Below are 27,149 nucleotides of genomic sequence, written 5' to 3'. Positions count from 1 at the left end.
GCCCCGAGGAGGTCTGGTGTTAAGGGTCAGTGAGGAGGAGGTGATGTTGCCCATCTTTACCACCTGGCATCAGCCCGTCAGGAAGTTCAGGATCTAGCTGTACAGAGAAACGTTCAGACCTAGATCCCGAAGCTTCATGTCGAGCCTTGAGGTGATGGTGTTGAATGCTGAGCTGTAGTCCACAAACAGTATTATCACATACGTGCTCTTTCTGTCCAGATGGGAGAGGGCAGTGTGTAGAGTCAGGGCTGTTCAGTGGATCTGTTCTGTCTATAAGCAAACTGCAGTGGGTCCAGAGTGGCAGGCAGTGAGGAGCAGATGAAGTCTCTGACCAGCTTCTCAAAGCACTTGTTCATGATGGAGGTCAGAGCAACCGGGCAGCAATCATTTAGTGTATTAACCCTGGCTCACTTTGGAACTGGCACAATGGTGTTTCACAATGGCAGTTTCAAGTATGTGGGAACAGCTGAGAGAGACAGAGAGAGAGAGAGAGACAGAGAGAGAGAGAGAGAGAGAGAGACAGAGTTAGAGAGAGAGAGAGAGAGACAGAGAGAGTAATAGAGAGAGAGTGAAAGAGAGACAGAGTTAGAGAGAGTGAGAGACAAAGTGAGAGAGAAAGAGAGAAAGAGTTAGAGAGAGAGAGAAAGAGTGTGAGAGAGAGACAAAGAGAGAGAGACAGATAGAGAGAGAGAGAGAGAGAGAGAGAGAAACAGAGAGATTGAGAGAGAGAGAGAAACAGAGAGATTGAGAGAGAGATTGAGAGAGAGAGAGAGAGAGAGAGAGAGAGAGAGAGAGAGAGAGAGAGAGAGAATATGAGAGGTTAAAGGTGTCTGTAAACACTTCTGCCAGCTGATGCAGAGGCTTTGAGAGCAGGGGATCCCGTCAGGCCCGGCCGCCTTGCAGATAGTAACGCACTTGAAGGCTCTGCACGCGTCGGGCACAGAGACGGAGCATTCAGCTGGTCTGGAAGCGCAGCTCTGATGTTATTCACAGACTGACTTTCCCTCTTAAAGTCCATTATTGTGTTTAGCCCCTCCCACAGGCTTCTCGTGTTGGTGGTGCTGAGCTGTGACTCCACTTTAGCCCTGAACTCGCGCTTGGCTGCTCTGATGGTCTTATGGAGAGCATAGCTGACTTTTTATACTCATCCGTGTTTCTTGATTTAAAAGCAGTTGTATGCGGGATCCTGGAAAAAATCCAGGAAATCACATTGTAGGATTTTTAAAGAATTTATTTGTAAATTATGGTGGAAAATAAGTATTTGGTCACCCACAAACAAGCAAGATTTCTGGCTCTCACAGACCTGTAACTTCTTCTTTAAGAAGCTCTTCTGTCCTCCACTCGTTACATGTATTAATGGCACCTGTTTGACCTTGTTATCTGTATTAAAGACACCTGTCCACAGCCTCAAACAGTCAGACTCCAAACTCAACCATGGCCAAGACCAAAGAGCTGTTGAAGGACACTAGGAAGAAAATTGTAGACCTGCACCAGGCTGGGAAGAGTGAATCTACAATAGACAAGCAGGTTGGTGTGAATAAATCAACCATGGGAGCAACTGTAGAAAATGGAAGACATACAAGACCACTGATAATCTCCCTCGATCTGGGGTCCACGCAAGATCTCATCCCGTGAGGGGTCAAAATGATCATGAGAATGGTGAACAAAAATCCCAGAACTACACAGAGGGACCTGATGAATGACCTGCAGAGAGCTGGGACCAAAGTAACAAAGGCTACCCTCAGTAACACACTACGCCGAGAGGGACTCATCCTGTAGTGCCAGGCGTGTCCCCCTGCTTAAGACAGTACATGTCCAGGCCCGTCTGAAGTTTGCCAGAGAGCATATGGATGATCCAGAAGAGTATTAGGAGAATATCATGTGGTCAGATGAAATCAAAATAGAACTTTTTGATAAAAACTCAACTCGTCGTTTTTGGAGGAAGAAGAATGCAGAGTTGCATCCCAAGAACACCATACCTTTCTGTGAAGCATGGGGGTGGAAACATCATGCTTTGAAGCTGTTTTTCTGCAAAGGGGACAGGACGACTGATCCGTGTTATGGGAAGAATGAACGGGGCCATGTATCATGAGATTTTAAGCCAAAACCTCCTTCCATCAGTGAGAGCATTGAAGATGGAACGTGGCTGGGTCTTCCAGCAAGACAATGATCCCAAACACACCGCTCGGGCAACGAAGGAGTGGCTCCGTAAAATGCATTTCAAGGTACTGGAGTGGCCTAGCCAGTCTCCAGACCTCAACCCCATAGAAAATTTGTGGAGGGAGTTGAAAGTCCGTGTTGCCCAGTGACAGCCCCAAAACATCACTGCTCTAGAGGAGATCTGCAGGAGGAATGGGCCAAAATACCAGCTACAGTGTGTGCAAACCTGGTGAAGACTTGCAGGAAACGTTTGACCTCTGTCATTACCAACAAAGGTTATGTTACAGTGTATTGAGTTGAACTTTTGTTATTTTGTAATTTTCCACCATGATTTACAAATAAATTCTTTAAAAATCCTACAATGTGATTTCCTGGATTTTTTTTTCTCATTTTGTCTCTCATAGTTGAAGTGTACCTATGGTGAAAATTACAGACCTCTTTCATCTTTCTAAGTAGGAGAACTTGCACAATCAGTGGCTGACTAAATACTTTTTTACCCCACTGTATATATATATAACTTCTGGAATCTCTCTTTTGCTTTTGTTCTTTGGCACTTTTTAACAGGGGGCGGGCCTTAGAAGAGGGCATTCTGCACTTTCTATTGGTCAGCTGATTTGGAGTGACAGGTCTCCTGAGCACATAACCACTCAGTGTGAACCTCGCAAGCAGGGCGGATGCTCTGTACTGAGTGCTGCTCTGAGTGCAGCGCTTTAATGGCATGTCTGATGTTGAGCAAAGTTTGTCATATTCTTTTAAATTATTAACATAACACATGTTTATGGGGTCTGTGCCCACCTATAAAGGATATAAGTATAAAAGGATATAAGTATTATTTTGGGCACTGACGAACAAAAAACACTACCAACTGCTATTTTACTGCTGGTTTTAAAGTGGATTAAAACCCTTCCTCAGAAGTGACATCACAAACCAAGAGCCCCTTCAGTTCAACACTTAACTTCCACAAGATGAAATCAGTAACAGTGTTTGATCTATGAAGACTAAACACACATAAACATGGATGATCTTAAGTGTCCCATTTTTGCAAAAAAGAAAACAGATTTTATGGAAACATAAAATATACTTACATTCACTATAACTGCTATCTTTGCCACTCCTCTGAGAATATTATACCAGATACCTGAAATGCAGAGATAACAGATCATACAAACACGCTGAACATTCTGGGTGTTTATAATCCACCACTAGGTGGCACTGTATCAGAGAAAAGTCTGTCATTCACAGTCACCAAAAACTACTTCCAGGCTCCTTTAAAATGAAACCATCTGATAGTCAATAACAATATTACATGCACTTAATGTAATGATGTCACGGGAAATGGAATCAAATCTCGAATTATAACTGTGGAATGTGATTTGATGATGGAAAGGTCAGACAGTGAAGGAGGACACACTGAACACGCACCGATGTCTTTCGCTCGAGCTGCTACTGGCCTCCTGAGCTCCGCCACAAACTTCTTGGCATCCAGACGGATCTCGATGATGTTGTTGAGGAGAGCAAACAACGGGGCCAGTGGAAACGAGGCCACGAACAGCGTCACAAAGCCAAACTGGATAACTGCAGACAGACAGACAGACAGAGAGTTACATTACATTACATTTATGGCATTTGGCTGATGCTTTTATCCAGAGTGACTTACAATTTGATCATTTTTACATAGGTAGGCCTAGGTAGGTTATACATGCATATTATACACACAGCTCCAGTCAGACCAACTGTACATGTTTAACATCCAGACTAGAAAAGCCCGGCTTTACTGGACCGACACCGGCTGCAGGCATTCACAGTGTTTTTACATCAGCCAGGAGAAAATGATCCAGTCAGATTGTTTTCTCCACATCAAGTAGATGCAGCTGAGCCAAATTGCCAATATATGTTCATGTAAACACCCTAGCAACCACAGGGAACTCCATAGCAACCACCTGGCAACACCCTAGCAATCATGTTGGTTGCTATGGTATCCCAAAAAGTTGCTAAGATGTCGATTCACTTTTTTTTTATCAGATGATTTCTACTCAAACACACACACACACACACACACACACATACAAACATCTACAGGTACTCAGAATCAGGCACGGAGTACCAGGAGTACCATTTCTCTTCAAAGCGTGAAAATAAGTACAAATAAAGCTCATTTTCTGGCTGCAATCAATGAATAAATTGAATAAATGTAACAAAGTAATCATTTTAAAATACTGACATACACATCAGAACATTTTTACTGTGAAAATATCTTTACACAAACATTCAAACAGCTCCACGGAGTTGCTCATACAGGAAATTACAGCAAACAATTCTAACTACAGTCCGACGGCTCAAGCTCACAATCAAGGTTCTCGCTGCTGTGTTACTTTATCACCAGAACCATGACGTGTTTCTGTGAATGCGCTTCTGCTTCCTCCCTTTATTTCTTCCATTAGTTTCTTCCTTCCATTATTTGTAAGTTTAATATCGGGATGTTGGAGGTGGGAGGTCAACACTGGTACACGTTTTAACAATAAATCAGTCAGTCAGTGGCTCAGTAAGAGACATCCACTCACGTAGGCCGGCCCGCTAGGCTGTCCAGCAAAAATACCTTAAAAAAGATGTCTTCCTACTTCCTGTATGATTTAGGACAGTCTGTCCACTCAGTTTTTCACCTTACACAGTCCAAACTCTTCTCACTTTAAATAAAGAGGAGATGAACAAATCTGAGCAGATCATAGTCATTACAGAAATGACCATAAAATCTCCAACGATTATAATTTTACTAAGAAACATAGACAGTCAAGCTCAGAGCTCATTTTTACTAAACATCTGAAAATGCAGCTCTTTAACTCAGAGCTTCAGTAAAACTCTACGCCTCTTTAACTCAGAGCTTCAGTAAAACTCTACACCTCTTTAACTCAGAGCTTCAGTAAAACTCTACACCTCTTTAACTCAGAGCTTCAGTAAAACTCTATGTCTCTTTAACTCTGAGCTTCAGTAAAACTCTACGCCTCTTTAACTCTGAGCTTCAGTAAAACTCTACACCTCTTTAACTCAGAGCTTCAGTAAAACTCTATGTCTCTTTAACTCTGAGCTTCAGTAAAACTCTACGCCTCTTTAACTCTGAGCTTCAGTAAAACTCTACGTCTCTTTAACTCTGAGCTTCAGTAAAACTCTACGTCTCTTTAACTCTGAGCTTCAGTAAAACTCTACACCTCTTTAACTCAGAGCTTCAGTAAAACTCTACACCTCTTTAACTCGGAGCTTCAGTAAAACTCTACACCTCTTTAACTCTGAGCTTCAGTAAAACTCTACACCTCTTTAACTCAGAGCTTCAGTAAAACTCTACGTCTCTTTAACTCGGAGCTTCAGTAAAACTGTACACCTCTTTAACTCAGAGCTTCAGTAAAACTCTACGCCTCTTTAACTCAGAGCTTCAATAAAACTCTACGCCTCTTTAACTCTGAGCTTCAGTAAAACTCTACACATCTTTAACTCGGAGCTTCAGTAAAACTCTACACCTCTTTAACTCTGAGCTTCAGTAAAACTCTACACCTCTTTAACTCTGAGCTTCAGTAAAACTCTACGCCTCTTTAACTCTGAGCTTCAGTAAAACTCTACGCCTCTTTAACTCTGAGCTTCAGTAAAACTCTACACCTCTTTAACTCTGAGCTTCAGTAAAACTCTACGCCTCTTTAACTCTGAGCTTCAGTAAAACTCTACACCTCTTTAACTCTGAGCTTCAGTAAAACTCTACGCCTCTTTAACTCGGAGCTTCAGTAAAACTCTACGCCTCTTTAACTCTGAGCTTCAGTAAAACTCTACGCCTCTTTAACTCTGAGCTTCAGTAAAAGTCTACACCTCTTTAACTCAGAGCTTCAGTAAAACTCTACACCTTTTTAACTCGGAGCTTCAGTAAAACTCTACGCCTCTTTAACTCAGAGCTTCAGTAAAACTCTACACCTCTTTAACTCAGAGCTTCAGTAAAACTCTACGCCTCTTTAACTCTGAGCTTCAGTAAAACTCTACGCCTCTTTAACTCTGAGCTTCAGTAAAACTCTACACCTCTTTAACTCGGAGCTTCAGTAAAACTCTACGCCTCTTAAACTCTGAGCTTCAGTAAAACTCTACGCCTCTTTAACTCTGAGCTTCAGTAAAACTCTACACCTCTTTAACTCAGAGCTTCAGTAAAACTCTACACCTCTTTAACTCTGAGCTTCAGTAAAACTCTACACCTCTTTAACTCGGAGCTTCAGTAAAACTCTACGTCTCTTTAACTCTGAGCTTCAGTAAAACTCTACGCCTCTTTAACTCGGAGCTTCAGTAAAACTCTACACCTCTTTAACTCTGAGCTTCAGTAAAACTCTACACCTCTTTAACTCTGAGCTTCAGTAAAACTCTACACCTCTTTAACTCGGAGCTTCAGTAAAACTCTACACCTCTTTAACTCTGAGCTTCAGTAAAGCTCTACGCCTCTTTAACTCAGAGCTTCAGTAAAACTCTACGCCTCTTTAACTCGGAGCTTCAGTAAAACTCTACGCCTCTTTAACTCGGAGCTTCAGTAAAACTCTACGCCTCTTTAACTCGGAGCTTCAGTAAAACTCTACACCTCTTTAACTCTGATCTTCAGTAAAACTCTACACCTCTTTAACTCTGAGCTTAAGTAAAACTCTACACATCTTTAACTCGGAGCTTCAGTCTCTGTTTACATCTGTGATCACAGCACATGCTTATTTAACTCCTCAGCGTTTCATAAGCTAACATGGTCATGTTCCCACACACAGAACCCGCCTCCAGGCTCCCACATACTGTAGGCCCTGCCGTCCACATGCCCTGGCAACCTGACCCAATACTCAACATGTTTACAGGCCTTTTACAGACTGAGATACGTGGAAAATGGAGTGTGACCTTTACGAACCCCACAGAAACACATGAGCAGCTTCTGTAAATCACAGCAGTTTCATCTCCATTTACTGGCCGGACTGACGTGTTTACAGAGAGTGACGTGGAGGCAGACAGAACCCTCACGTGAGCATAAGGATGCTGTTACACATCCAGCAGGGTGGAAGCTGATAGGGTCAGAAGCCCTGGTCACTGATCTCCACTGACACCACGCCAGCACCCGTTGCAGTCCTGTGCTAGAGTGGGCCACTCGCCCGGCCTCAACACAGCTGCCTCTGCTGTCCACTGTTAGAAACGTGTGCTAAACGGGCAAAAACTCTCACGATGAGATGGCTGTGGTCAGAAAGCTCAAACACATAGCGATTTCAGTCACAGGACACTCACACACCAGCACAGCGCTAACTCTCAGCCAGCAGTGCAGTGGAAATGACAGACAACAGGTGTCTGAAAAATGACAGGTGCATAAAGAGCAGCGCTAAGCGAAATTGAACTCGGTCATGAAGAGACGCTGGGGTCTTTCCGGCAGCTCCTTTTATGAGGCTGTGTGATTTAAAGCGGCCCTGGACTCTGTGCAGCGAGCACGAACACAAATAAATCACTTTGCAGCAAAACAAAAATTCTCAGAAAATATTTCTGAGTTTTGGTTGTAAATCTTTTAGGTCACAGTGGAGTGAACCTGAGGCGACAGTGAGACCCAGAGGACGCAGTCTTTTCTGAATAAATGTCAGTCCAGAGAGGAAATGACTTCAGCTGGTGGATGTTTTATTATTGCTCTGCGTGAGTAAAGAGGGCCAGTGCAGATGAAGGAGTGGTCTCCCACAGATTTGTGCCAACAGGTTTATTTCAAATGTGCCTGGCACCTCTGGAGCTACCAGAGCTGGAAACAAGTCACTAAGTTACACAATAAAGTCTTGACACTAACCCTAATTCAGATTCAGATTCAGGATAATTTATTGATCCCAGAGGGAAAATGCAGTTATTACAGTTGCAACCATTTAAAATAATAATTTAAAACAAAAGAGAGACATTTGCAATATGTACACATTTAAACATACTGTATAAAGCAGTTCAAATTATTATTGCACCTGAGTTATTTATTCAAATAAATGAATTACATTATTATTATTATTATTACACATCATAATCATTATTACACACATAATCTTCCAGTCCTAAACAAGTCAAGCTGCATTCCTCAGCTAATTTCAGGCCAAATCACTGAACCCCAAAAATGTTGGTAACAGTAATGCAGCTGTTTAATGACAGTGTGTTAATCATTTGTGGCTGCATATGAATTTTTTTCCACCTTTACAAATAAAATACAAAATCCATGATGCGCAGATAACAGACCAACAGAATGTTGTACAGACAGAGCAGCACAACTACACATGAAAAGAAGCTTGAAAATACTACTAAACTTACAAAATATATATTTGAAGAAAATAATTTCTGATGATTTTTGTGAACATTTGGGAGAACAGGACTTAAAAAACACTCAAACAGCCACTGGTGTTAATGGAGTCTAGATGACAACAGAAACCAAAAAGACCGAGCTGAACCAAGTTTACAGAAAGGTGATGGTGAATGATGAAGCTGAAGTGGCTTCTTCAAATTTTCTGTTCCATCTTAAATGGTGCAGCTGTCTATTTAAGGTGGAACGGCAAATTCCAACATGAAGCTGGTAAATAAAAAGTCAAATCCAGCCTCATGATGACGTTGCATTGGTTTGACCAGGAGAAGCTGTTAAAGTCGACCAGAGAGAGCCACGCTTCTTTCGGGGAAAACGGTCAGTTCAGCTGGTGAGTTTCTCCAATAAGAGTTTAAGTGCTGAGCTGGACTTATTGATGCTGCTGATACTTCGCTTGTTTCCAGCTTATGGAGGCGAAGTTGAGCTCAAAACACTTCACTCATCTTCTATAATAGAACGGGCCGAATGCAAACACAGTCACAGATCTGATGACGCTGCTGCATCAGATTTACAGCAGGAAACGAATCCATTCACATGAACAGCAATCTCATCTGCAGTCTGAGTCTCAAAACTTTCCAGGTCATGGGCCTCAAGTCCGAGTCAGAGTCTGAGTCATTGGTGTTCGAAATTCGAGTCTCGATTTTTTGAGTCGCATCTCAAGTCATAAAATTCGTGACTTAAGTCTGACTCAATTCTACACCTCTGTGAGTTACGGATTTCTCTCATTGTACAGGCACTTTAACTCAGACCTCCAGCTTCAGGAAAGATGCTGTTCAGAGATTCAGTTTGACTCCAATTTATTGTAACTATACTCAGTGCAGGTCAGTCAGGTTTCTCAGCTTGGCTGATTAAACTCATCTTACTCTTAGAACCCTGCTGAAAAAGGACCACTAGAAACCACTACGATAAAACCTAATGGTTTTGCTGTCTAATAAAAATTGGCTTAATGGTTTCCAATAGAGGCCACTAGTTTCCTGTCGAACACCTTTAGTGTTTTCAGCTCAAGTTACTTGATTATTTTAAAATAAGCTGTTCATGAAGTTTGAGTTTTACGTTATGTTTATGTCACGTCTTATTCTGTGATTTTATTGGCTGGTTGTAAAGCAGAAATCTGATTACTGTCTGACTCATGTAGACCTGGAGTTTCCCCATTATCTGATTATTCAAGCATGAAAACAGAAACTGATTCAGAAACTGAATCAGTTACTGACACAATCTGATTTTCTGCAGTGATTAGATTATTAAGTGTAAACAGACTCAGTGACAGTAGATCAGTCTGCTGCTAAACTGGTTAAAGTTATCTGATTGATAAGCTGTCATAAGCAGGTACAATCATTATACCATGAAACAAGCCTTACATGAAAGGAGCTGATATATATGTGACATTTACAGCAGCCTGGCTCCTGCTGTCCGATCGATAAATTAAGTGACGTCCCTGTCGGCTCCCTTTGATGTATGAGCTCATGAGAATTCAGAGGTCCCAGTGAATGATGTTCACAGCTGTGATGAAGACGTTTCTGAGTCGCTCTGTGATTCAAATCTGGCCAACAGAAACAGGCGGTGCTCAGAATGACCTCTGTCTCAAAACTTTCCACAGTTCCAGCTCCAGGACTTCCTGTTTACACCCTGCTCTGAGTCCGAGTGGAGCGGCTCTTCACCTGCTCTGCTCTGAGCTCCATACAGGGTTCAGATCTTTGCTCTGGCAACACAGCAACAAACCCGTCGAACGTTTGGTCCCGCCTGGCATTACAATCTGCTTTAATACCTCAGCAAGTTTTCTTTGTTAGTTTGCAGTAACAATGTAATTTAGCTACATCTGGAATCTTCATTACACTCAACTCAACACAACATAAAATAACTAATACTAATAAATGCATTTTAAACATATAATTTTTAAAAACACATTTTTGCCCATTTTCATACACTGCAATAATATATTTGATTTGAAATAATTTTCCATATGGGCAGTGAAAAAGGAACCATGTGGAACCCTGTGTTTTAAAGGTGAGTGCTATTTTATTGAACAGCCAGCAAGAAAGAAACACCATTCAGCACTGCTGAAATGACCGAGAGAGCAGACTGGTCACCTTGAGCACCACAATCGTCCTCATGGTCAACAATGTCTGACCCAGAGTGCAGCACAAACTGACCCAAACAACACACATGCACATCATTAAGCTAAAAACAACTTATTTACAAGAAAACTCTCCTACTGCCAGCGCAGCACTTCCCGAGAGCCTCTTCACATGACTGCTTTCCATGGCCACGCCCCCCCAGTCACAGATGCCACAATACTTTGATGAATACTTTAAACACCCATTTAGAAAATTATTTATACACACACACACACTCACTCATCTCCATGTATTCGGGGGTGAGACCAGCGAAAGGCTCCAGGAAGAAATCGGTCTCGTAGCGCTGGAGCTTCTTCTCTCGCTCCTCCTCCTGAAAGGCACTTCGCTTTGACTTAATGTAGCGAATGAGCTTCTTCAGTTTCCTGCATAAAAACAAACAAAATGACAGACATAGTAACAGTTACAACGCAACAACATTGCTAAGAGCCCAGAACACCAACGAAGGAGACGCAGAGCCAATTGACTCCGAATGATGATCACCTTCAAAAATAAAGCAGCAGATGTTCAGTTTGTCGCCCAATAAAACTACGAGTTAGGAATAACAGAGCCAGTGACAGAGATAGTTTAGAATAAATGACAATTTTTTGTTGCTAAAAAGAGAAAAAATTAGAACAGAAAACACAGTTGTGCATCAGGAAGGATGGACAGAGTGAAGTGCAACACAGTCTGAGTAACGGAAAAAAGAAAAAAGAGAAAGAGAGAAATTCATATTTTAGTCACATCTTTCTTTGCTGAATGTTACTTTGTGATCAGGAATGTTTAGATACAATATACGTGTGTGTGTGTGTGTGTGTGTGTGTGTGTGTGTGTATACTTACGGGATGCCGATCTCAAACAGGTTGTTCTGGATGAGTTGTTTTCCCAGCATAGTGATACTGAGCTGAATACATAGCTCCATCAGACAGCCGCCGTGAGCACACTGCCATACACACACACGCACACACACACACACACACACACACACACACACAGAGAGGATTCAGATGATTCCTAACTCCAGAGTAGAGAAACAGTCTATTCAGTCATGTAGTCTGTGTAAATATAAAAATATTACAGCATTTTTGAAACGTCTCTCTTGAGCTACTTTGAAGAGCAGAGCACAGTTCCAGATTTCACCTGATTTGAGTGAATTAAGTATTAATCAGATAAATCAGGTACTGAATGGTAACTACAAACCCACTGACACACATAAACTCACCATTACTATCTTCATATTATTTGTATTTATTCTAATATTAATGTTTTCTTCCAAGATGAACAAACTCTTTAAACATAATAAACATTTGCTCAGTGCTGTGTGTTTATTTGAGTAGAACAGCCGGAATAACAGTAATAACTCTGGACTTTCATAACTGCAGATGTTGTGTATCTGTACAAATCACCTCTTCCATTCGGTACGACTCAAAGACGTACAGATAGCTACCAGGACGACCCACAAGCCTGCAGCACCAGAGAAAACACAAATATCACTTTCAGTAAAAAGCTGTTTTCTGTTGCTGATGATTAAATCAGGACAGAGCTGAATACTCACCTGCCCCTGAAAAAGGCGATGTATATGATGGGGGTGAAAGCATTCACAAACTTCAGGATGAAGGTCTTGAAGATCAGTCGCTCCTCAAAGCTCTTGTCCGTTTTTGGCACCTCTGAGTTATAAAAATGTAAGACACAGCGTCAGATAAACTGAACAAGAACACGTTCCTCTGGTCTAGACAGATTATTCAGAAGAACAGGAGGAACCACAGCGGTAATCACAAACGTAAAACTGTCTACTGGATTTAAGCCGTACTGTGCACTGCATTACAGAATCAATGGCCCCTGAAATGAGAACGCAAATGAATATTCATACAGTCGTATTTTAAAAGCTCTCCTGTTTCTGTAATATATACACACATACGCACACACACACATACACACAGGCACACACAAACATGTACATAAACACATGTACACACACACACACACGCACGAACGCATGCACACACACACACACATATACACTCACACAACCACATACACAAAAACACAAAACACACACACACACAAACACACAACCACATACACACACAAACACACACACACACATACATATACACTCACACAAACACACAAACACATACATGAACACACGCACACACACACAGCTCAAATGTTGCTCTGTCAACATCCACTAAAAGAAACCGCTACACTTAAACCAACCTGCAGCACCAAAAGGAGCTTAAATTCACTGCTATAGGCTGAATGGGTGGGGCTGAACTGCTGTAGGCTGAATGGGTGGCGCTAAACTTCTATAGGCTGATTGGGTGGGGCTACACTGCTGTAGGCAGAATGGGTGGGGCTAAACTGCTATAGGCTGAATGGGTGGAGCTAAACTTCTATAGGCTGAATGGGTGGCGCTAAACTTCTATAGGCTGATTGGGTGGGGCTACACTGCTGTAGGCAGAATGGGTGGGGCTAAACTGCTATAGGCTGAATGGGTGGAGCTAAACTTCTATAGGCTGAATGGGTGGAGCAAAACTTCTATAGGCTGAATGGGTGGGGCTAAACTGCTGTAGGCTGAATGGGTGAAAAGTAATAATTATAATAATAATAATAATAATAGTAATAATAATACTGTTCCTTCTTTAAGTAAGGACATATCATCAATGTGCTCTCCAGCAGCTTTACTGAACACTATGATTTCATGTCCTTGCTGTGCAGCTCTACTGTCTGCGTGGATGAGACTGAACTGACCGAGCGCGGTGAGCCAGCGGGCCACGGCTCCATACACCTCGTCCAGGATCAGGATGACTACTAGGTTGATGATGGCGGCAGTGGTTTTGACGGTGAGCCGCACGTTGGAGCGGGTGGTGGGGTTTGAGCTCATGTGCAGCGCTGCTTTGGTGGAAATGCGGTACAGGATGACTCCAAATACGATCGCAAACGTAACGCCGATCTGAAAACAGCATTCAACAGCGACATTAATGTGACAGTTCATGACCCCCCCACCCCTCACCCCCACTCCTGGTGTACTTACAAAATATAATACCACATTAACAGCTTCATAAAATAGCCCATAATCCTGTACTGAATAGATAACAATATAAATGATTACAGATATTATAGATAATAAGAGGTGAACAGGAAACTTTTCTCACATGTTTGATGCGAATATGTGATGATATTATGATATTTATTATGTTTGAGGGATAACTGTAAGACAGAACTGACAGACTTACCATTAACAACATCATGACGATATTAGTCATATATGCTGGACATCTGTCTCTACAGGTCAGCTTCTCTTTCTCTGACTGTGAGGCAGAAAACGTTTCTCAGTTATTCTGTTTTACAGAATTGATCATTATATAGAGGAGCTTCCATCTGACAGATGTTCACTGAACAGAATGAAGCATTTTAGAAGTCGAAATTGCTTGAAAACATGCAGTTTTTGGCACAAAGTGAAGATGTTTTATTGTCCTAGAGTGCAACTACCCAGCTGTCAGATGGAAACAGCCTTGATTTCTCAGGAGGAACCAGGTTTTCCAGCTTTAAAGCTGAATTGTCTGCAGAACTGAAGAGAACTTCATGTCCAGACAGTCGGATAGTCCAGTCCACTCACAATGAGGGAAAACAAGCATTCAGCCACTGTGCTATTTAATTTACTTCCAGTTTAAATTTCACTTCACGTTTACACACATAATTGTACACTTTTATAACCAAACACAGATTATGAATATAATTTATTTATATTAACATTATATTGATTATGTGTAAAAATTGTAAATATTAAAGCTATAAAAATAAAATGTTGCCACTGCTTGGGAATATTTCACGCATCATGTAGCAAAAACAGTGAAAGTGAAGGAGCTTCCTGTGGTTCTCAGAGAGAACATTATTAAAGAACACTCAAGTGGAAAAAGCTACAAACACAGTAAAACATCCCGTCAGTGCAGCTAATCCCATAATACTTATGTGGGAAGTTTACAGAGTCACAGATAATCGTCGCCGAACACAGCACAGGTTTTCGCTCAGACTGATGATCAGAAAAGTGAGAGAAGCTGGCAGTCGTTTGAAAAGAGCTGCAGGACCTGAAAGGTGCAGAAGAGCAGCTACACAGAGAACAATAAGCAGTGCAATTGAGGTGTGGCCCAGGGGGGTCCAGGATCCCCTAAATGTCTCAAAAAGAAAATTTTTGCCCCTGAAAATAAACTCATGACGTTCTGCTGTCTGTTAGAGAAAAAGACAGATTCAGTGAAGCTCAATGTTTCTCTGCTTCTCCTACAATCAGCTTCTGTCTCTAGTGATCTTAAGTAGGAAGAGCTGCAGCAAAGCTATCAAACTAGAACAGAGACCTTACAGAACAACAACTGACAAACAAACATTTACTGACATTGAAGCATCAGCGCCGCTATGGAGAGAGAGACCCCAAAGGAGATTTCACACTGAGCGCAACATCTCCGCTCCTACAGCCAACACTAATCTGATAAAAACAAGCTCAGAGATGCGCATCTAAGATTCCCACTCAGACGTCTAGACAGATCAGAACTGTTTTAGAACGATGTTCTCTGATCAGACGAAACAAAACCAGAACTCATAAGGCCATAATTCAGCTCATCGTGTTGGAGAAAGAACCCTGTGCTTCAGCTGCTTAAAACTAAACTGGATTTGGAAAAGGACTCAAGTTGGTGGAATGAGTTTTATGAAACTCCTGATCTCCTGATCAATGGACATGAACAAAAAAGAGAAGACAGTTTGTTGGGCAGCAGAAAAGAGTGACAGCCACGAAAAAGACATGAAAATGATAAAAATGCTGCAAAAATCTAAGTTTTACCTGATATACAATTTTTTGGCAAGAACAAAACAAAACAGTACTGACCGCCTAGTGATCAGTTTATCGGCCGCAACTTTGCTTTATAATCGCTTCATGTAAATGTCAAGTTGCATTGGAAATTCGCAGGGAAAGCCAATAAAATGAGTCATGCGCCAATGTCTGTGTGGAGTTTGAGGCTGAGCACTAAATGCACAGACCATGTACTGACCAACCTTTATACTGTTAAAATTATGATCGCTGGAAAAAACATAAAACATGAAATAAACAAAACATCTCAGTTTTTAAGATGTTAGAATGAGGTGATTGTGATTATTGTCCTAAAGTATCATTTAAATGCTGTATAACTGCAGTGTGGCACTAGCTGTGTGTTAAATGTCTTTAAATGGGAAACCGAGTTTAAATGTTTATGTCAATGTGCATGTAATATAAGCACACACAAATTTGGACTTGACTGCTACATAAACAAATTATTAGTATTATTGGTCTTTGCTATTTTAAGTATTACTGAAGATATTTATTTTTGGTTAACTGAACAAAAATACATTTTTATGGTTTATAAAACAGAAGAGGCTGAACACTCGAGTCCTCTCACTGTAACTGTGGATGGAGTTTTAGGAAGATGCATTTGTGCTTCCACTCTTTCCACACAGTTCCTTCGTGATGAAGATGATGATGAAGAGTTTCTAATGAATGGCTGGAGAAATGTTATACTGCAATTTGACATGCTGGACCTCCAGAGTTGAATAAGGTTAAAGGTCACCCACAAAACATGCAGCAAAATCTGCATAAACACACACAGACTCACTGAGTGTCCATATTCAGAGTTCGGACAGGCGGGGGAGGGGGAGGGGCTTATATATAACAGGTGTGTGTGTGTGTGTGTGTGTGTGTGTGTGTGTGTTTGTGTGCTTAACATTTTATAATTTCTAAATTTAAACCACACAAACACACAAAGAACATCATTCATTTTCTTATATCGACGACAGGCTGTCGATATAACCAGGACAAACCTGGACAGGTGCACAATCACCTTTACATCTCACACTGTCTGAGGGGTCAGGCTGCTGTGTGCTGTCTGAAAATTCACTTTAATCCTTACAATAGAGAACATTCTGGACAAACCAGACAACACACACTGCACCCCATACACTAACCCCTATACTCTATACACTAACCCCTGCACTCTATACACTAACCCATACACTCTATACATGAACCCCTACACTCTATACACTAACACTTACTAGATACACTAACCCCTACACCCTATACACTAACCCCTACAGTCTATACACTAACCCCTACAGTCTATACACTAACCCTCACTAGATACACTAAGCCCTACACTCTATACACTAACCCCTACACCCTATATACTAACCCCTAAACGCTATACACTAAGCCCTACACCCTATACCCTAACCCCTACACTCCATACACTAAGCCCTACACCCTATACCCTAACCCCTACACTCCATACACTAAGCCCTACACCCTATACACCAACCCCTAAACACCACACACTAAGACCTACACCCTATACACTAATCCCTACACTCTATACACTAACCTACACACTCTATACATGAACCCCTACACTCTATACATGAAAGCCCTACACTGTATACACTAATCCCTACACCATATACACTAAGCCCTAAACTATATACACTAACCCCTACAGCCTATACACTAACCCCTAAACTCTATACACTAACCCGTAACTATATGCAATAACCCCTAAACCTACAATACAGAACATTCTGGACAAACCAGACAATGAACACTGCACCCTATACTATAACCCCTACACCCCATATACTAAACTCTATACACTAAGCCCTACACTCTATACACTAAGCCCTATACTCTATACACTAAGCCCTACACTCCATACACTAACCCTTAAACTCTATACACTAACCAGACAACGCACACTACACCCTATACACTAACTCCTGCACCCTATAAACTAAACTCTAAACACTAACCCCATCAACTCTATACACTATGCCCTACACGCTATACACTAAGCCCTAAACTCTATACACTAAGCCCTACACGCTATACACTAACCCCTTAGCTCTATACACTAAGCCCAACATTCTATACACTAAGCCCTACACTCTATACACTAAGCCCTACAGTCTACACACTAATCCCTCCACTCAACACTAATCCCTCCACTCAACACTAATCCCTACACTCAACACTAATCCCTACACTCTATACATGAACCCCTACACTCTATAAACTAACCCATACACCCTATACACTAAGCCCTATACTCTATACACTAAGCCCTACACTCTATACACTAAGCCCTACAGTCTACACACTAATCCCTCCACTCAACACTAATCCCTCCACTCAACACTAATCCCTACACTCAACACTAATCCCTACACTCTATACATGAACCCCTACACGCTATACACTAACCCCTTAGCTCTATACACTAAGCCCAACATTCTATACACTAAGCCCTACACTCTATACACTAAGCCCTACAGTCTACACACTAATCCCTACACTCAACACTAATCCCTACACTCAACACTAATCCCTACACTCTATACATGAACCCCTACACGCTATACACTAACCCCTTAGCTCTATACACTAAGCCCAACATTCTATACACTAAGCCCTACACTCTATACACTAAGCCCTACAGTCTACACACTAATCCCTCCACTCAACACTAATCCCTCCACTCAACACTAATCCCTCCACTCAACACTAATCCCTACACTCAACACTAATCCCTACACTCAACACTAATCCCTACACTCTATACATGAACCCCTACACTCTATAAACTAACCCATACACCCTATACACTAAGCCCTATACTCTATACACTAAGCCCTACACTCTATACACTAACCCTTAAACTCTATACACTAACCAGACAACGCACACTACACCCTATACACTAACTCCTGCACCCTATAAACTAAACTCTAAACACTAACCCCATCAACTCTATACACTATGCCCTACACTCTATACACTAAGCCCTAAACTCTATACACTAAGCCCAACATTCTATACACTAAGCCCAACATTCTATACACTAAGCCCTACACTCTATAAACTAACCCATACACCCTATACACTAACCTTTAAGCTCTATAAATTAACCAGACAATGAAAACTACACCCTAAACACTAACCCCTGCATCCTATACACTAAACTCTATACACCAACCCCCTCAACTCTGTGCACTAACCCCTAAGCTCTATACACTAACCCTTAAACTCTGTAAACTAACCCTTAAACTCTATACACTAACCCCTATACCCTATAAAGTAACCCTTAAACTCTATACAATAACCACTAAACCCTACAATACAGAACATTCTGGACAAACCAAAAAACACACACTGCACCCTATACACTAACCCTTAAATTCTATACACTAACCCCTAAACCCTATAAGCTCTACACGCTCAAGACTAATCCCTGCACTCTGAACACCAATCCTGACACTCTCAACACTAATCCCTACACTCTAAACACTAAACCCTACATGCTGAACACTAAACTCTGCACTATTAACACTAATCCTGACACTCTGAAAACTAAACCCTACACTCTGAACACTAAACCCTAAACTCTGAAAACTGAACCCTACACTCGGAACACCACTGCCGACACTCTGAACACTAATGGCTACACTCTGAACACTAATGGCTACACTCTGAGCACTAATGCCTATACTCTGAACAGTGATCTCTACACTCTGAACACCAATCCCTACCATCTAAACACTATACCTTACATACTGAACACTTATCCATACCATCTAAACACTAAACCTTACACACTGAACACTTATCCCTACCATCTAAACACTAAACCTTACACACTGAACACTTATCCCTACCATCTAAACACTAAACCTTACACACTGAACACTAATCCCTACCGTCTGAATGCTAATCCTACTCTCTGAACACTAAAGTCTGTACTACAGTGGATCCCGAAGCCTGATTCTGCGTTCAGGTGCAGGAGTCCCAGCCCAGTGTGAGAGAGACAAGCATGTTCTGTGGTGTGTGTGTGTGTGTGTGTGTGTGTGTGTGTGTGTGTGTGTGTGTGTGTGTGTGTGTGTGTGTGTGTGTGTGATGGAGACGAGTGTGTAATACCATCTTCTGGCCTCTCATGACTGAGTGAACAGTTTGCTTCCATTTCTTTACAGATGACTCTCCTGTAGGCCTCTAACACACACACACACCTTGCTCAGAGAAACAATAAACAATCACACACTGATAGTACACACACACACACACCCTGCTCAGAGAAACAATACACACACACACACACACACTAATAATACATACGAACACAAAACACTCAGAAGAGAAGAAACACACGCTAATCAGAGAGACATAAAAACACACTAACGCTCTGTCTGAGTGCATATGTGTGTGTATGTGTGTGTGTGTGTGTTTAGGTAATCCGCTGTACCTTTTGTGCTTTGTGTTCTTTTTTGAGAGATTTCTGCATCACTCTGAACTCATACTCCGCTCTCGGGTGGTCCTGAAAAGCACACACACACACACTGATCAGGATTTTTTAGTTCTGATGATACACAAAGACACATGCAGGTGCAGAGAGATGCTGGTGTCCTGTAGGATTATGTTTGAGTCCCCCCCATTGTTTAGTGCTGGTTTAAAAACTTGCCGCAGAATTCAAATAAACATACAATCGTTATAAATTTTAACATGATGGAGATCTACATTAATTTAACCGTTACTAACAACCCTAACTGTACTTATATTGTACTGTAAACGTGTTACTGTGCTAATACTGAGGAGACGGGCCTGTAAAGGCGTTACTGCGCTAATACTGTAGCGGTGCTGTGGTTATTTTCCACACTGTAGCCTAAATATGAAGCCTTTTTCACTGACACAGCTCTGGTGCTGATCGTGTGTTAGGGAAGCGGGTGTTCAGCGGAGAGTGTATTAGAGTGCATCAGAGTGTGTTAGAGTGTATCAGAGTGTAGTAGAGTGTATCAGACAGACTGTGCAGAAGGACTGTAGAGTCTAATGGGGTCTCAAACTATTTAAACAATTCACATATTTTAAATATATCTTTAAATACAGCTAATAAATCTTTTTTGTCTCATTTTTCTGTGGCTAAATATTTCCATCTGACAGCAGATCTGCTTCACTGTGTTTGGTTCTCCAACAAAAACCTCTAAAATATCCGCTCAGACTGATATTTTTGATGTCAGTTCTGATGTTAAATCAGAACAGAACCATTCAAACACAAACCTGACTGTAATTTCTCTACAGCTGACTCAGATATTACTGTAATATAGAGTAACAGTAAATCTGCCCTTATGGATTCATTCAGTACTCAGCTGGAGACGCAGAGCGGAACAAATAAGGAATAAAGTTAATCAAACTGATTCACCGGGAGCTCAGAATAAACCGCTCAACATTTCATTCACATTCAGCAGGAACAATAATGCTTTCACAACAAGAGTCCCACACTGTCAAAGGTTTACTAGATTTACTTGAACACTATGTTTACTAAACACTCAGTATATTTATTCTGCTAATAATAATTACTATTATTATAGTTATTACTAGAATTCAATTTTGGCAGTGGTGGTAGCTGTGGGTTTATGGTGACACAAGAATTGCTAATAAGGTGCGTTTAAATGCAAAAGTTTAAACACCCCCAGTCAAATGACATTTTAACATTGTTCAAAGTGTAAAAAAGTGAACATATATTCTACACAGAACAATCTTAAATATGATATTTATAGTGCACATTTCTATTTATTTCATGAGTATAACAAAAAAAATTAAATATTAAAATAACACAAGCCACATTTTATGTTCTATTATTTTGATCAGTGTTGAATTTGGCAAATAAACAGTTGTTGTGTATTAAAGTGTAAAACTGTAAAATCTGTAACTTATTTACACTTAAAAAGAAACTTCACCAGGATATAGTTTCACAATAACACTATAATAACATATTATAACTATATAACTATCTACTTAATAATCATAAGAAAGCTTAAGTGAAAAAAATACATTATGCAGTTAATATTCATATTTAAAAACATTATAGAACTTTTTTCATGTATCTTATTTTTTTTTTGCACAGCCCCCCCCAGACCACCTGGCTAGTGGCTCCCAGGTCATTTGAGTTTGAGACCCCTGACTTACAGGGTGTGACTTTTATTTTGAAGTACACAGAGTATTTTTGAGAAAATGCTGCTGGACGGAGGTTCTGAGGGCGGAAGAAGAGCCGAAGACAAAGAAAACATCTGAAAATGGGAAACGGAGAGATCAGTAAAGAGCATTTACTGTTGAAAATGTTTCAAACCTTCTGTGCTTCCTAAAACACCAACGAGGAGAAAAGGAGGACAAAGTGATGAATCAGACGTAATTAGATGATAATGGGTGTTACTGTATATGAGTAAAGACGGACAGTGATTATGTTTGATTATTCGTGATTAAAGGTTGGGCTGTAATTTATCACTGAATATAAGAGTAAAATATAAACCGGCTGTGTTTGTGTCTGAAATCTCTCACTGCTTCCTCACCTCCTCCTCCTCAAAGCCTGTGAGATCCCATTCATAGTTCAGACGCATCTGCCTCCGCTTCCAGTGCTCCATGAAGAACGCAGCTGAAAAGCACATTATACAGCGACAGTTCAGTGAAATCCCCCCAGTTTCCCCTCTTACTCTAAACGCAGCTGACCAGCCGAGGCCGGTTTGGTGTCTGAAGCTTGCCTCTTTATTTTGAGACCATACTGGAGCTACGAGGCTAATATAGCTACAAGTAATGGAAGCTTATCCTGCACTGATTAGCATGGAGCTAGCTGCAGGTCCAAGTCATCACACACTGCTTCCTTCTGGTCTGAGGCAGTAACTGCTACACTGTTTTAAGGTGGTACCAAAATCCCAATAAGAAGCAGACAAATGGGAAGTTCAGCTTCATGTCTCCAACTGTGTGGAGATGCTCAATAGTCTCTAATAGACTTGTTGATTATAGCTTCTGATACAGTGTGACTTGCTGTTACCCATAAACTATAGACTAAAGTAAAAGATCAAGTTCAGGCTTCGAGCTGCTGCTACTGGTTTTAGTTATGTAATATTAGCTTTATGTTCTGCTAAACTTCTAGGGCTCCTCCTCATGACTTCAAAAACCAGCCAGTGTTATCTAGGAAAACGTTAGCTCTGGAGTTTTAGCAGGAATTTCCCTGCAGGATGTTTGACACAGTGATGACAGATTAACACTTACAGACAGTTACAGAACTATGTGTGAAAAATGGGTGAATTTGCATTTATAGTTGTAGTTAACATAGTTTAATCTGTGGTTTCACTGAATAACTACCATAATCTTAATTCCCAGCATAATGGTCATCTGCACTGCACTGGGCAGCTCCAAGTTTGGATCATGACGTTGTTGTTGTTATTGCAGGTGTGATTAATGGGACGAAATGAAAGAGTAGAAACATTTGATGCATTTCTCATTACACTCCTCATTCTGTGGCCACATTGGAGGAAATAACGTGACAGGAAAGGTGCTAAAATTAGAGAGAAATGATCAATTATTAACATTTTAATTTCAGAGATGATCACGTGTCAAGAGTAAATGATGAAGGGACTAATTTTGCCTCTGCTTTCATATGAAGCTCCATAAAATAATGTAAATGTTCAAATAGTGGGACCCGAGACAGCTCACCTGAACCCTGCAGGTGTACGAACTCAAGCCCTCATAATTTGGCTTTAATATCTGCTGTTTGTCTAAAGGAGTAATGATACACCCAGCCCACAACTTGATTCTCAGTACTGATTCTGTGTTTACACAATATTTTCAGCAGCATTTGAAAGAAGTGCAATCATGACTGTATGTTTATTGTTACTACTGAGATGAGATCAGGGAGGCGTATGGCATATGCACGCATAATTAAGACTGTGTGTTCCTCATAGTGCACTATACAATGTCATAACACATTATAATGCATCACGTTACAGAGCTGATCTTTAGGACAGTTGGACATGAAGAGGACCAGCTCCAGTCCAAAGTCTGGACTGAATGAATCTTACTTAGTAACTTCAAAACATTCTGATCTAAAAGCTCATCATAGTCATAAGAAAATCTCACATCTTAAACAGCCACTTTATAAATATGGAGAACACTGTTTAAAGACTACTGCACCATCTAAAGGCTACCACACACACTGTTTAAAGACTACTGCACCATCTAAAGACTATTGCATCATCTAAAGGCATCCTCACATTGTCTAAAGACTACTGCGCCATCTAAAGGCATCCGCACACTGTCTAAAGACTACTGTACCATCTAAAGGCTACCACACACACTGTCTAAAGACTACTGCACCATCTAAAGGCTACCACACACACTGTTTAAAGACTACTGCACCATCTAAAGACTATTGCGTCATCTAAAGGCATCCGCACACTGTCTAAAGACTACTGCGCCATCTAAAGGCATCCGCACACTGTCTAAAGACTACTGCGCTATCTAAAATCTACCACACACCATCTAAAGACTACTGCGCCATCTAAAGGCTACCGCACACTGTCTAAAGACTACTGCGCCATCTAAAGGCTACCGCACACTGTCTAAAGACTACTGCACCATCTAAAGGCATCCGCACACTGTCTAAAGACTACTGCACCATCTAAAGGCATCCGCACAGTCTAAAGACTACTGCACCATCTAAAGGATACCACACACCATCTAAAGACTACTGCGCCATCTAAAGGCTACCGCACACTGTCTAAAGACTACTGCGCCATCTAAAGGCTACCGCACACTGTCTAAAGACTACTGCACCATCTAAAGGCATCCGCACACTGTCTAAAGACTACTGCACCATCTAAAGGCATCCGCACAGTCTAAAGACTACTGCACCATCTAAAGGATACCACACACCATCTAAAGACTACTGCAGCTGCCTAAAGACTATCATGCACTGTATAAAGTATAATATGAAAAATTAATTAATATAAATATGTTTATCATCTCCATCTGAAAGTGGAGGAACATCTCCAGAATCCTGTCTGATGCTCTTCACTGTCTCACTGTCTGATTCCTTTAGAAATGAGTTTGTGTTCCAGTCTCTTCATTTTAAATTTAATCTAATGGCCCTTTAACAGGACAGAAGCGAGAGCTGTAGGTATTGATACTCTGTGAAATGCAGATCTGATCTGATATCTTGTTTATGTGAAGTACGTACACTGTGTGTGAGAGTCTGACTGCAAGTGAACTAACAGCTAACAAAACAGTAGATTTTGTCCGTTTAGGCCGACTCTGCTCTGTCTGACTGAATGGAGTCGTGAGGTCTAAACATTGCTGTGGTGATTTTTTAAATGCCTTTATGAGCAATAAGCTGTACAGAGGCCATTTTATCCCACCGTGCAGCTCACAGCTCTGCTCTGATTACAGTGTTCAGTGTAGCTGCTGTTACTCAGCCACACAGCGTGTTGCTGTGAATGAAACAGCTTTATTGGAAATTGTTTACAAAGGTCAAGTCAGCAAAGAACATCACACTGTGTGCGTGTGTGTGTGTGTGTTTTACCCCACAGCGCCATGAAGATGGAGAAGAAGACAGTGGCTGGGTTGTCGAACAGGTGGCTTGCACGCGCCGTTCCACACGCAGAGTTCAGAGTCCAGTAACTACACACTCGGTCACACAGAGGACACATCGTTATATTCCTCCTACTGTCACAAATCTCCATACTGAGAGACAGAGAGAGAGAGAGACAGAGAGAGAGAGGAAGACAGAGAGACACAAAGAGACAGAGAGAGAGAAACAGAGACAGCGAGAGAGAGACGGAGAGAGAGAAAGAGAGAGAGAGAGAGACAGAGACAGAAACAGAGAGAGAGAGAGAGAGACAGAGAGAGAGAGACAGAGACAGAGAGAGAGACACAGAGACAGAGAGAGAGAGAGAGGGAGAGAGAGAAAGAGAGACAGAGAGACAGAGAGAGAGAAGACAGAGAGAAACAGAGAGAGAGAGAGAGAGAGAGGGAGAGAGAGAACACATGAAATCAATCATTGAGCATCAAACAATTAAACATAAAATGTGTATATTTAGCTTCCTGTTTGCACGCTGGCAGCTCCGTATGTTAATATTAAAAACGTTCTTTTTTACTGTGAAATGGCCGAATAAATAAATCATGTTCATATAAGCTGCTCAAAATGAACCTACATTCATATAACCAACAGATATCTAATGTTATCTGATTTAGTAGACTTGAATATTATTTAAAATAATCAACATGAAATTTCATAACTGACTGTTCTGTGATGACCTGTGAGGAAGCAGTCAGTGTTTCTTGCTGTGCTCAGATGCGGCTCAACCATCTTCAGCGAAGTCTCTGATGAAGGTGTTGAGTTTGTTTGTCACGGACTGTAAAGTCTGATCTGTTCTCTGTTATGGCTGCTGTTTTATTGAGAAGGGGAACGCTGCAGACCGGAGCCCTAAAGGGGAGGGAACTGGGGGCGGGAGTCTGTCAATCATTTTTTGCATTAACCAATGAAATAACTACTCTTGGCTGTCAATCACGTTTTGGACTGGCCAGCCACAGATTAGAACAAGTTGTCCATCTTTTTTAGCATTAGCCAAACTGAGGGTCAGTCAGCAGACCTGCACTCTCAGCCTGACCTGCACCGCCAGCCTCTTAACAACGTCAGCGCCGCTCTGACACCACAGGGTTTTAGTTGGTTTTATGAGGGAAAAACAGCAAAACACGTACTGCTGGACAACAAGAGCCACACTGAATGTATATTAACACTGTCAGACTAATTATGAGGTTGTTTAATATGGAAACTTTCACAATACCGTGACAATAAAACCATGACAATAAAACAATGTTGGGTTTATTCACAGAAAAAAACAAATAACACCTGATTAAATGATGTGAATCCCTTACACTGTGATATCAACCCAGAACACCATCAGCAACTGAAAACCACCAGAAACTGACACTTTAAATGGCTTCTATGACTTTTTTCAACAGGAAAGTATTAAATGCCATCCACTAGCTATGATATGGATGAAAAACGGATTAAGTGATGATGTCACTCAGCAGAAGCAGCCACACATTAGCGTGTAATCTAGATATTAAGAAGGGGAAATTTTGCAGATCGGAGACATAAAATGATCATAAGCACAAAACACTGAAGTCCAGTTTCCATCAGGAACCAACTGGCTCTGGAATAACTTTTTGTGAACATACAAAGTTTAGGTGGAGACAGTGTTTGTATAAACTCAGAAAAAGACATGTGGCACTCAGAACTGCATATCTGCACATATTTCTATACTTTGTATATGTATTTATACAGGATGTCACCAGCAGGGCTCTGTATATTTACCCACAAATCAGAAAGAACATGTTCTATCAGTTCACTAATGCTTTTATGTGTGATGGTCAGTCAGTGTTTGCATGAACTATGTCCTGTGTTACCTGCCAAAGAGACCTAAGCAGGTACACATGCACACATAAACCAAAAGGAACAACAGATTTCACCCACAATGTAGTGGAGTAAAAAATAGAAATATTTCAGTAAAGATACATGAAAAAAATAATTCAGAACAGTAACAAACTACGTGCTGTGTGTGTGTGTATATATATATATATGTATTGATGAGTGTATATGTATATATGTATTGATTGACTGAAA

General features: G+C 41.1%; 1 protein-coding gene across 10 annotated transcripts in view; it reads right to left on the bottom strand.

Annotated features, from left to right (window-relative positions):
* Window positions 1-27,149, bottom strand: part of LOC108412580 (anoctamin-1) — a 93,055-nt gene that overhangs the window by 8,204 nt on the left and 57,702 nt on the right. For 3 of the 10 annotated variants that reach the window (XM_037540673.1, XM_037540681.1, XM_037540675.1), the window contains 13 exons: window positions 25,044-25,204; window positions 22,036-22,118; window positions 21,816-21,827; window positions 19,938-20,009; window positions 19,616-19,687; window positions 13,869-13,943; window positions 13,384-13,585; window positions 12,185-12,296; window positions 12,036-12,093; window positions 11,472-11,572; window positions 10,867-11,015; window positions 3,583-3,735; window positions 3,246-3,298 (listed from right to left, as the gene is read on the bottom strand). In XM_037540673.1, the coding sequence (XP_037396570.1) occupies window positions 3,246-3,298; window positions 3,583-3,735; window positions 10,867-11,015; window positions 11,472-11,572; window positions 12,036-12,093; window positions 12,185-12,296; window positions 13,384-13,585; window positions 13,869-13,943; window positions 19,616-19,687; window positions 19,938-20,009; window positions 21,816-21,827; window positions 22,036-22,118; window positions 25,044-25,204 (1,303 nt within the window). The remainder of the gene's footprint in view (window positions 1-3,245; window positions 3,299-3,582; window positions 3,736-10,866; window positions 11,016-11,471; window positions 11,573-12,035; window positions 12,094-12,184; window positions 12,297-13,383; window positions 13,586-13,868; window positions 13,944-19,615; window positions 19,688-19,937; window positions 20,010-21,815; window positions 21,828-22,035; window positions 22,119-25,043; window positions 25,205-27,149) is intronic. The other 7 variants (XM_037540674.1, XM_037540682.1, XM_037540677.1 and 4 more) reach the window with 6 other exon arrangements.

This window comes from Pygocentrus nattereri, chromosome 8 (genome assembly GCF_015220715.1).
Source record: "Pygocentrus nattereri isolate fPygNat1 chromosome 8, fPygNat1.pri, whole genome shotgun sequence".
In the NCBI taxonomy this organism is placed as follows: Eukaryota; Metazoa; Chordata; class Actinopteri; order Characiformes; family Serrasalmidae; genus Pygocentrus; species Pygocentrus nattereri.
Note: the sequence above shows the minus strand (reverse complement) of the source record. Positions and strands in the feature narration are given on the sequence as shown.